The following is a 12,351-nucleotide window of genomic DNA, read 5'->3' as shown; positions in this document are numbered from 1 at the left end:
AGCGGGTTAGCAGGCTAAAATTGATAGCATCTTTTGTCACGTCAATCCAAGATTTGGACCATTTAATGAGCTCATAGAAAATAGCTATGTCAAATGTATAATTTGTCAATGAAGTGGAGAAAATTTGGGACAAGTTGGAGAGAACTCAAAAGGAAAATACAGCAGAATCAGCATTTGAACAAAAAGGCAAAACATAGAAAATATCATACAGAGTCATAGAGCAATACAAAACCCATAATGCGGACCCAATGACAGCAATAAAAATTATACATGGGAGTCTGTGGATAAAAAAAAAAAAAAACACATCTTAACGCAAAGACATCTTTGCATGGTGTTATAATTAAAAGTTGCAATATTCTTCCAACCATACATTATGCATGGATTAATTGCTTGACAGAATTTCTAGACAGTAAAGGTACAATGACACACGATATTACAAGAAGGCACAAAATGTGGGGGGGGGGGGGGGAAGCTGTACAATGACATATAAATTGATGCATTTCTATAGCTCATGCGTATTTTAACATCCAATTAATCATTACATTGTATATCAATAAGATCAAATTTCAGGCAAACCAAAATGGGAACCAGCAACGAAATAATGTCATTCATAAAAAAAATATTCCAAGCATGATCCAGGGTGATGAAATTGGTCAAATCTATACAAAAGTCTAAGCAAGCAATGCCAGCACATTGAAGTTAGCTGGTCATGAGATCTTACGGAGGCCTTTGCTCTATCTTGGGATGCCTTAGAGCAGAAATCAATGATAGAAAAGAACCAAAACATTGATAAGGATTTTTTTTTTTTTTTTTGGGGCCAGCGATAAGGATTCTGGTTAGCTCACAACAACCAACAACAATAACTTATCTGATATTAAATTAAGCTCTCTATTTATCATATTACTTACTTGTACTAGGCTCAACTCTTGCTCATTTTGCAGACGGGATATTCTAGCAGGTGACTTCCAAACAAGTACTAACGTATCGAACACCATACGATTACTTTGTAACCAGCCAGGAATGGATTTCACCAAGGTTTTTATCAGTGCTAGTCCCTGAAAGTAAGCATCTGAAGTTGCATTGGGAGGTGTTGCAGGTGGATTGGAAGCATCAGTGGATGCAGCAACAAGGCTCTCTTCTGCTAATAAACCAGACTGTGTGCTGGTTGATGCAGCAGCCATTGTAACATCAGATTTTGGCAGAAATTCAGAGAAAGCACTTGCAAGTATTTTCTGTGGTGATTTTGCAAGTTCATCCCTTAGTGGCTGACCAGCATCTGACCGAATTATATACATAAACCTGAATTGAAAACCCCCCCCCAAAAAAAAAAGAAGGAAAAAAAAGCAAATAAAAATAAAATGAAAAGAAAATGGAAACTAGTCAGCACTCAATCTTATGAAGTGCTTATAATTCTAATCTAGCACTGAAACTTACCGCCTGAAATACTTTGGGTCATTTAGTCGGGCAAGAAAATAATCAACTGCAAGGGGTGCATAGCGATTTAAAAATTTGGTGAGTGGAAGGCGGTATGGACAATTAATTTCACTGTAAACTTGTCCTGGGGGAAGAGCTCCTTCCAAATCAATAGTCAAGGTTACAAGCTCATCAAGAAACTTTGAAGCCGCAGCAGGAAGCAAGTGAAAAAGCTCGATTATAGCTGTGACAATAGAGAATAACATTATCGGTACATTGAGAGCTAAGGACAATAGACAATAACGTCATCACTGCATCAACAGCTAAGGATGATGCATCCGCAACACTTGGATAAACAGATTAAATGATTGAAGTAAAACCTGCAGCAATCTTTGGTTCTTCACCCGCCTTCCATGACTTCTGACTCTGTGCAAGCTTTTCAGGCTCCAGCCACCTCTTTAGATGCTCCAAAAGCTTACCACCCAATGTAACATTAAACCAATTGGACAACAGCTCAAGTAGACGGGCCAGGCCTTGCAGAAGGGGCATGCTCAGATTTTTTGTGTGCGCCAAATTGACTAATATTGGCCTAAGGCTACTTTGCAGAAGTTCTTTGGGCATCCTTTGATTGATTACCTAAATGCAAGCGACAGCAAAGAAAATGACCCAAATAAATCCCCAGCAGGTTCAAGAGCATGCATGTACAGCAAAAGCATAAAGAAATCTACAACTGTAACAGTTTCATATGGTAATTTAAGCTACCACAACAATATTATACTGCTAAATAAACAAGAAAACAATCGATGGAAAGACCAGACAATCAAGCACAGATGATCAAGGACACTAAAGATATTTTCAAGACAGATGTTCTGAGATAGATGAAGCAGCATCTGTAAACAAGCATCACCAAAGACATACAAACTTCAAAAACATCCTAGTCCAACAAAGAAGCATGAATTACAATATTATGAAGTCATTTTTACCTGTCGAAGGCCCTCTTTTGCAACAGCAACAATTTCTGGTGTCCTACAAGTCAGAGATTTAAAAAACATCGATATAATCTTTGCACGCAGTTCAGAATGATTTGGAGTCTTAAAATCAGCCCATGCCATTGTTGTGCAGAGTAGCTCAATGCAAGCTGTTCTAAGTTTTGTCAATGATGTCACCACTTTTGGGTTGAAAATCTTTGTAGCCAGTGCATTATCATCAGACTCAGCTATTTGCAATGCTTCTTGCAAGAAATTAACTAGCTCTGGAGTCAACTTCAGAAGAGGCGGCCTCAATGCTAAACAGAAATTTAATGCCGTAACTGTTCCAACCTATACAAGAAATAATCGAGTAATCAAATATACAAATAACTTGATATAAAAGTTTATACGTAGAACCAAAACAGCTGTCAGCAACAGCATATACCTGTTGGTCTACAGTCTTTAATTTGAGAGGCCGCATTATTAGAGGCTGCAGTAAAGGTTGATACCATGGCTCAAGTAATTCAGACACCTCACTGCCAGTTCTGCTAGCTAACAGTGCCAAGCATGACTGTACATTCTTTCTCACAATGATAGATGCATTCTGGTTAAACAACTCTTGAGCAAGAAATTCAACTACTCCTTGAAAACTTTGCTTCCGTGATTCACTATTAGCTTCATCAGCATTATTTACAACTCTAAGAACTTGAGTGAGCACCTGACTTGTCTCATCTTGCTCCTTGCTAGCATATATAGGAAGCTTTTTAAGGACATATATCAGACCACGTACAATCCTTACTTGAAAAAGGCATAGCTTCTCCCCAGTGACCTTTCCAACTAAGGCGCCTAGTCCCATAACGCCTCCCATCTGCGCTTGCCATGTAAGCCCATAGCAACAATGCAGAAGACGGGGTAAGAGCTGTTCAAATACAGGAACACGAACACTTGGTGGTGGAGAATATACAGGATTCATTGATGGACTAGATACAATCATTGGAGTACCAGGTCCTCTAGACATAATGACATCAGTATGCTTTGTACGAGCCAGAAACACAAGTGTTTCCGCAAACACATTTAATGCACCAAGAGCAGCTTTAGCATGGAGCCTGTTCTCATCTGCTAGTACATCAACTAGAGCATCTAAGAATATTAATGGATCCAGTTCCTTCAAATTTGAAGAAGCATTAGTTTTTGGCCTAGAACTGGCATGAACATTATTTGAAAGTGATGAAACCCCAAGTGCAGCAGTAGAAGCATTACTGGATGAAGAATCGACATGAAATATCACCGCAAAATGGCGGCACAAATTAATGACAAAATCATCAGTAGATTCCACAAGGTCCGGCTCACCATTAGCAGCAATGATAGTCATTAATAGAATCTTGAAAACAGACTTCTCAGCCATAAGTTGGGTCTTCGTCTTTACACCCAAGTCAGCCTGAAATGAAATGTTTTGTGAATTGCAGTAACAATAAATAATCCATAAAATACACACACTCTTAAAATGCAAAGCTTGCACAGAAATCAAGAGGGGGATCTAAAAGGAAGAATGAAGAATTCAAAGGCTTCAAGCAAAGACAATACAGATGAGACGGCAAAGGAAACACAAATGGATGACCTGTGCACTGCGTCAGTATTATTGATTATGAGAATGTTCAAATAGGAGTAATCAATAAAATAACAAACAAGGAAAGGCACTTCTTGCGGATCAATCAACTGCACAAACACATGGTTCTCAAATACAATTGTGGTTTTCTCACTGCAAAATACCAAGCTAACCTTTACTTCTGGTGACTCAGATCTCCTCAATGATTGATCAGCTGTAGACATCAGCAAGGAAGACAGCTGCTTCGGTGTACAACCTTCATCAGCAACAGTTCCAGGCAAATTGAGCTGAGATGTTAGACAAACACGCAGGAACTTCAGGGCTTGTTTCCTGTAGAAAGCATCCGTACCACCACTTTTGTGCATTACAGATGCCACAGCAAGATTTATACATCGGTCAAGTGGTACCAAGAATGGGGTTGCAGGCTCGAATGTCAGAATCAAGCGAAGCCCATGCTCAGGGTTCTCTTTGCACTCAAGTGCCAGAGGCTCTTTAAGAAAGCGCCTGTTTCGACCACCCAACTTGCCAAGAAGCTGCAGTGCTTTCGCACCCCAGAGATAGGGAGCAGGCCTTAAGTGAGACCACAAGACAAGAATCACTTCAGACATAACATTGGCCATGCTGGGCTCAAGAAAATCAGGATTTAAGCTATCAACCCAAAACTCAAGTGTTCGTAACCCAAGACCAACTAGGTCATCACTTCCTTTGAGACATAATACCAGTGGCTTCATAAGACGAGAAAGACAAGGTAACAATGAGCTCAGACGGGCAGGCAAGGTCAAGCAAAGCTCCAGCAACAGATCCCTCATATCCTCCCCAGTTGGCCCCTCAAGCATAGTCAATAGCATATTAAGGCAGGGCTGTAACATGGGGACCAAGTCCCGCAGTAAAAGTTCAAATTTACATCCTTGGAGTGCCCTAAACATTGTGCGAAGCAATTGCACATAACCAAGAGGCCTTTCAACTTCAGTAGCATTTTTCATGCAAAACTCCATTATAACAGGCACATGAGGCTGCAAAATCCGTTCAAATTCTGGAGGTGTTTTAACAACAGCACCAAAGATAAACCGGAAAAGATGCAAGGCCAGTTTTGCTGCAGGTGAATCAGGGTTCTTTAATACATCGAGCTTGTTGTTCACAAGAAAATTAACCAGCACATCAGCAAATGGCCGACACACTTTTGGGGCTGCTAAGAGGGTAGAAAATATATGGACGAGTTGAGTGTTGGCAATCATGCAGTCAAAAAGCTCAGACATACACAAAGAGAACATATCCATTAGATCTCGAGGTTCCATGATAGCCAGAATCTGTGAAAAGAGCTGAAGCATTTCCTTCTCCTCGTCTTTCTCCTTGAAGAGTGCTAAGCAGTGCACGCCACTTTTCAGGACTCCAGAGGCTTTCCACACCTATATAAGAGTTAAGTCAAATACAACTATTAAGCACAGAAATTCATATTCAAGATAATCAGCTTATCTGAAGTACCTCATCTTCTCTCATGCCCTTGAATGCCTGAGTCGAAGGTAAATTAGATGATGGTGGGACAAGCACCTACGATGTTCCACGTGTAAGAGAAAACACATCAGAAATAACACTCTACAACACAGCAATAAAGGCCAAATCAAAGACAAGAAATACTGCACATAGGCATTCGAAACCTGAGATCTAGGCAAATGTGCGTGAGTGATGCTCCATATTATAGTCTTCATTCCTGGAAGTGCAATCACCCATAAACTTTAATATTTAAAATTTAACAAAAAAGAGAAACTGTTATCTTTGTCAGCCAAAAAGGAAACAAGCACCAAAATTAGGTGAGAGCTTGACAAAATAATTGAACAAATATGAACGAAGAACTGCAGAAGGTTCAGGGAAATCAATTACCCATCACTAAGGTCTTAATCAAATGCTTACAATCATTAACTTCCTTAGAATGTTCCACAGGAACCTGCAAATTCAAAACGGCCTGCCAAAAGAAATTTATGAATGAGCAAGGCATAGAAATTCAAAATTACAGCAAAATGAGTAGTGATTTACCAACTCAGATTATGATACTAAATCAGCAATGATATTAATGACAACTTGTACTCAAAGACATGCAATATAGTGCAGAAAACAAATGAAAACTCCACGCTGCATTTATAGCTTTATTAAGAAGCAACAATGGATCGATTTCCTTCAGACCAAATGGAAAAATCGTTCCTGACAATTCAACAACGGAAAAAACAAAAACTGAATTGTATTAACAAGTATATTTTTAATAGAGAACATTTGATCCACATTAAATTCAGGGACAACAGTCAAAAGAGAACCAAATATTTAAGCTGAAAATGACTTTCTCTTTAAACCAGAATAGAAGTCAAAAGATATGACAATTTCAATGAAAAATGAAATAAGAAATTTGGAAAAATTGCCGCCTCAGTTATTGACATCGTTAAAGAAAGAGAAAATAGAGTTAATTGGGGGGAAAAAAACTAATTATGGCACAAAATATTTATCATGGAGCAAAGTATCCAACTGTTATTGAAAAATAAAACTGGAAATGTATCTCAACAGCTCTTGACATGAAGAAATGAGTTTATTTCCAACACAGTTTCACAGTAAGCTATTTTCTCTACCCTCCCATATTCCCTTATTGTCTTTCCTTCCTCTACATCAGCAATGTTAACATGTATAATTCTTCATCCAACTAAGGGTTTACCCAATTTTAAGCCATTACATGGTCGTGCAAAATTGCAAAGGAAATGTTAATGGAGTCAAATCAATGTCATTGCTTACTTGCCACTACACTGACCTAACAAGCACAACCAGATCCTCACATTTTCTCTATATAACGCAGTCCTTACACTCAAACCAGTAGCAATATTCTGTTTTCCTTCAACCCAAAATTTCAAGAGTAAAATTGACATTGATCCAAATGCAAAATTAATATTGCAGAACCAATATATCCTCACAAAAGTATCCCACTAACCTGCACCGGCAGTTCCAGTTTTGACCTCAGAGTAGCACGATCCTTTCCTTCCTCACCCTCCTCCAACAGCTATTAGCAGAAGCAAACATGATATTGCCAAACAAGTTGAGTGAAAACATAGCATGAAACAGCAGGCATTACAAGGCTAGTTAAAGTTATGAATCAAAAACAGCCCATGAACAATAAAAGGAATATCAATGGATTATTCAGATGAAAGGCTCAGCAACCAGCTTCATATCGATGATCAAGCCATGAAGACGCATTTGGACATTCACAAAAAGACATATACACCGCATATAATTCCAATAAGAGATGGAAGCCATGAGTGCAAAGAAATGGACACTGCCCTAGAAATAATGAATTCAAGGTTGTCTTAAAAACTGTTGAAACATGAAGACCTAAGCCTAAGCCCAAGCCCAAGCCCATTTAGAAAGGGGCTCAATTAGTTAGTTTACTACTTGATGTTTAAGTTGATTATTTTATGTATTATTATTAAGCTAGTTAGAATATATCAGATTAGATAGGATCTGATTTTGCCCTATTTTGAATTACAGGATCTAGGTTTTATCCTTTAGGTTTTCTATATGTATCGAACAAGTACAGCAAATAAAGATTGTAGCTGACCCTCAATTACTCAGCCGATAAACTTTACTTTGTTTTTCTTCAAAAACCAATAAAGTGCCAATAGGAGATTGCTTTAAATATAAACAAGAAACTTCCAATTGTTAGCCAACATATAGTAACCATAACTCTCTTCTCCGCTAAATTTGCTTATTCAATCTAACAACATCGACCATCCAACTTCTTTTGCTCTAAATGATGTATTTACAGTAGAGAAGCGTAGTTACCTGGGGTATTGTACGCTTGAAAGTACTGAATTTCCCAACAAAAGCATCTAGAATACGACCCTGTAGAGGAACATAATGCAAGTCATACCCAGAAAGTTATGGAGTCCAAAAAATACTACCAAACCATACAAATGCAGCAAAATTGTTCAACAGACCAATAGAACCCGTGCTTCATCCATAGACTGTTGATCAACGCCTTTCTCAAAAATTGGCTCCACCTAAATCCAATGAAAAGTATAACATGAGAAAACCTGTTAATGGATCAGCAAACAACTCCTACCCTCTTCATTTGGGAGAATAAGAGGTTGAATAGAAAACCTCTCTTGATGAAGAAGGACAAGACTACAGGAGACAAAACGCATTGTTAACCAAAAAGAAAACAGCAAGGACAAAAATAAATTATATAAAAATAAGCAGTACTACTAATTAATACAATACAGTCACTTTAGTACCTTCTAATAAAATTTGAATCATCTAAAAAGACGGTAAGAAAAAAAGAAGTTAAAAAACAACAAAAAAAACATTTAGACTTCTCGAGAATAAGCAACAAAAAAGAGTTCTCTCCTGGCATCCCGAAGAATAAACTTACGTATGTAAACTTATAAATTTAAAGCGCTTTTCATAATCAAATTAAAATAAGTGGGTTTTCTAGCCAGAAAACACAAAAGTGCTTTTTCAAGGCTGATCCAAACAGCTTAATATTTGGATGGCTTTAATCGACAAAGTTTTTGGGAGTGTAGTTACTAATAAGGACGAGAGTTTTATAATATAATACTCCATGACTAATTAAACTGAATATCATATGAACTTGATACATGTAATAAAACATACATAATAATCCAAAAGAAATTAAAATTATCAAACAATCCAATATTAAAAATATTAAAAATGAGTTTTATGCTAATACATGATTAATTGCCTCGCATATAAACTAATCTAATCAATCAATAAACATATATTTAGTTCCAGCATTGCATTAATTTCTTCGGTGAATGATAAAAATATTAGATATCTTCAGCAGAAAATTTCTCCTTCTTCGACCAAAAAGTCCTCATTCTCTTTGATTGTTGCAAATGTCCCATGTCAAATAGAAGAGATGAAATGCAAGGGTTATTTTCGGACGATTCAAAATTCTGATGGAACAATAAATGATGCAATAGAAGATGTGAATGGAGAAGCATGGACATAGGTACTTCTGGTTGAACACCGCCCTGGGCAATAAAAGGGTTTCAAAAGAGTATGTGTTGCTTGGGTGGATCTTTTTCTAACTGAGTTCTCCAAGCACAAAAAGCAGATCTAAACAGATCTTTAAGCCTAAATAAAATCAAAATAAACCTTATTTATAGAAAAGTAAAAAAAAGTTAATTTAAAATAGAAGAAAGTACTAAAAATAATTTAATTTAATTTAAACATCTAAACTCTTCTGCACCTAGAGCAAGCAGTCCCAATGTCCCATAAAGAAGCCTCTCGAAATAGAGCAAAGAAACCTAACAATAATGGTCAGCAATACAAGTATGCAATTAAACCCTCCAACCCCAATTTGAAGAAGTCAAACCATTGGAAAAGACCAGCAGCAAAATACCATGTAATTGCCAAGGAGTTGCTCGCTCAAAACAACAAATGAGACAACAAGATTCTAATGCCCCATTTGGTATAATGGAAACTATTTCAAGGATTTAGAATTAGAGTAAGAAAATGAATGAGTATGGGAATAGAACAAGGAATGGAACTCAAAATCGAAAGTATATTTGGTGTGTCCAAAAAATTTATGAAGAAATGCTTGTAGACTTCTAGTTTGGTATACATATTAGATTGATGAAAATGAAGTTAAAGAAGATGAAGAGACTGATGGCCCATTTAAAAAACCCACCCCCAAAATTACCTTCCCCTCATCACCAAATTCAAAACCGTCACCCACTCCTTTCTCCAAGCACCCCTCTCAACAACTCCATCCCCGACTTGTTATCATTCTCCACTATTGTCTCTTTTGGCAATTTTGTCACTCCCATGCTCTCTCACAACCACCCTCATGTTGTCAATGGCACTTTTCTCCTCAGCACCAAATCATCCCTCTCAACTTCCAACCTTGAATGTCTAAACTACGAATAAGAGCAGCAAAGAGAGCATACAAAGGAATTCAGAGATTTCTACTTAAACATGAAGGATAAAATGAAGCGTCATCGGTAAAAGAGCTATGAGAATGCGAATTCTAGAGTGAAGAAATGCTCCTCATCGCGTAATCACAATCACCCTTGTTGCTACATGTTGGTAGTGTGAGAGACTAACCTAGTTTTTCTTTTATAGATAGAATTGTTATCTCCTCGAATCATGATAGACTTTATTGAGTTTTATTGTAAATTATTCTCACCAAGATTATAGGAGGAGTTTAAGGGATTAGATCAAATTTGATCCTTCCCTTTTTCCTATACATGTAACACTTTTCTATCAATGAAATCATCAAGAGCTGTTACCACAAATTATTTCATGGTATCAGAGCTTTGGTCTAACAATCAATGGCGTTCAAATCAGCTCTAACGGGCCAAACCAAGGGCTTTCACCACCAGCAGTGGAAACTGTTTCCACCATCAAATGAGGAGAGCCCACAAGAACACAGTTTGGGTTCAAAAGGAGGAGGTTTGCTACAAAATTATTATTCTGTATGAGAGAGAGACAGAGAAAGAAGGAGAATAAGAGAGTTAGGAGAGACAGAGAAGGAGACAAGAGAGAGGAGAGAACTTATTTCATTCACATAACTCACAAATCTAGTTACAGCTAAACCGGTCCCCTTATTTATAGGCCTAAGCACTTATTAACTAACACTAACTAGCTTCCTCCTTTTTTTATTATATTTACACATCAATATCGCCTTCCCAAAGCACCCTTGCCCTCAAGGGTTGGATATATCAAGAAAAAAAAATTGAACACTAAATAGAAGAACATAGGTTCTTGGATTCTAGAGAGAGAGAGAGAATTTCTGTTGAACAGTGCTTTCTGTGCCACGTATTGTCTTGTCACTCTGCTTCCTTTCCACTGATGTGCTTTAGCCCATGCTATACTATTCCCTTTTCTTTTCTTTTCTGAAAACCGACAGTAAACCTCTGCTTTACAATATACTTCATCCCTTTTTTCTTCCTCATTTTTACCAACTAAAACCATTTTTTAGGGTCATGAAAGAGATATGCCAACTAGGCCTTTGACTTTTCTTTTCAAAAACAAGCAACCACATGGGAGCTTCTAAAGCCTAACAATGCATTTGTTTATTCTGAACTATTTGCTACTACTCTGCTCACAAGAACATAGACAAGGATGAAAAAGAAACAAAGGGAGAACGAGCAAAACAGAGTACCTTCTTCGTTGCTGGGGTTGACTTCAGAGAAATCTTTTGGAGCCTATCAACTAAAAGAACAAAAAACACAAAAGAAAGCAGAACCAGCGGCAACAACATCGACCTACATGCGTTGCACGACACACCATGAAAACATCCAAGAGACTCAAGAGTCGATGACCCACAAACTCCATATGCGAGTTTCGTATTCCTCCATGGCCTTGAATTGCACATTTCATTTAAGGTTCCACTCATTGACAATCCACTCATCAGAATTCATCTTTGCATTTAAGTTCTTCTCTATAGCACTCGAATCTTGTTGTATTGACCCTACAAGGTCCATACTTGTGGATTTGGCTCTGTTGCTGCCTTCAATTCCCCCTTAGCTTGTGCCCGTCTTGCACTTCTCAAGCGTTTCGCAGCGTCATCCTTTTACTGTCTCGAGGCGATTCTCGTACTCTAATGCAACCTTGAGCAGTGATCGAACAAGACCCAACTTTTTCTTGAGCAGCCAGGTCGTCTCCTTGATTCTTCAAGACCTCCTTTTCTTTTCTAGCATGCCTCTACAAGAATATCTCTCGCATTCTGGCCAATGATCGAGGTTCACGCATGGTTCTTGGTCTAAACAGCTGAATTGAAGAAGCAATTTCTTCCGTTAATGCGCAAACATATGCATCAACAAGGTAGTCTTCTGGTAAATCAAGATTAGTAGAGAGGGAGTCAAACGTATTGTTGAAGTATTGTTGAAGTCAGCTATGGAACCCTGTTGTCAAAGGTGCCACAGCTGAAGTCGTTCATCCATTGTAAGACGCCTCACTGCCTGAATGTGAGTAATGACCATAACTAAGGAATTGTAGTGGGAGGGCCGAAGATGGTTCGGCTCTGATACCACTATTATAGAATTATTATTTTGTGTGAGAGAGAAAGAGGAAGAAAGAAGGAGAATAATAGAGTTAGGAGAGACAAAGGAGACGAGAGAGGGGAGAGAACTTATTTCATTCACTTAACTCGCAAATCTGATTATAGCTTAACTGGTCCCCTTATTTATAAGCCTAAGCACTTATTAACTAACACTAACTCCCTCCTTTTATTATATTTACATATCAAGGTCTCAGTGCAAATTATGCAACATTAGATTTTCTTTCCACAATACTAATCACTCACCGCCTAAATGTAAATAACTACCTACAATGGTCTCGGAGTATGTTAATGTTTGTTCGAGGAAG

General features: G+C 37.9%; 1 protein-coding gene across 1 annotated transcript in view; it reads right to left on the bottom strand.

The window, feature by feature from the left end:
• LOC114739028 (transformation/transcription domain-associated protein-like) overlaps positions 1 to 12,351 on the bottom strand; it is a 42,324-nt gene that overhangs the window by 17,483 nt on the left and 12,490 nt on the right. The window contains 12 exon segments of the mRNA XM_028927095.1: positions 909 to 1,299; positions 1,435 to 1,657; positions 1,794 to 2,049; positions 2,397 to 2,732; positions 2,827 to 3,819; positions 4,161 to 5,393; positions 5,470 to 5,535; positions 5,643 to 5,695; positions 5,866 to 5,947; positions 6,953 to 7,021; positions 7,801 to 7,860; positions 7,956 to 8,018. Coding sequence (XP_028782928.1) covers positions 909 to 1,299; positions 1,435 to 1,657; positions 1,794 to 2,049; positions 2,397 to 2,732; positions 2,827 to 3,819; positions 4,161 to 5,393; positions 5,470 to 5,535; positions 5,643 to 5,695; positions 5,866 to 5,947; positions 6,953 to 7,021; positions 7,801 to 7,860; positions 7,956 to 8,018 — 3,825 coding nt within the window.

The sequence above is a fragment of the Neltuma alba genome, unplaced genomic scaffold (genome assembly GCF_004799145.2).
Source record: "Neltuma alba isolate B1F8T4 unplaced genomic scaffold, ASM479914v2 tig00013744_pilon, whole genome shotgun sequence".
Classification (NCBI taxonomy): Eukaryota; Viridiplantae; Streptophyta; class Magnoliopsida; order Fabales; family Fabaceae; genus Neltuma; species Neltuma alba.
The sequence above is the reverse complement of the archived record's forward strand: the minus strand, read 5'-3'. Positions and strand labels throughout refer to the sequence as shown.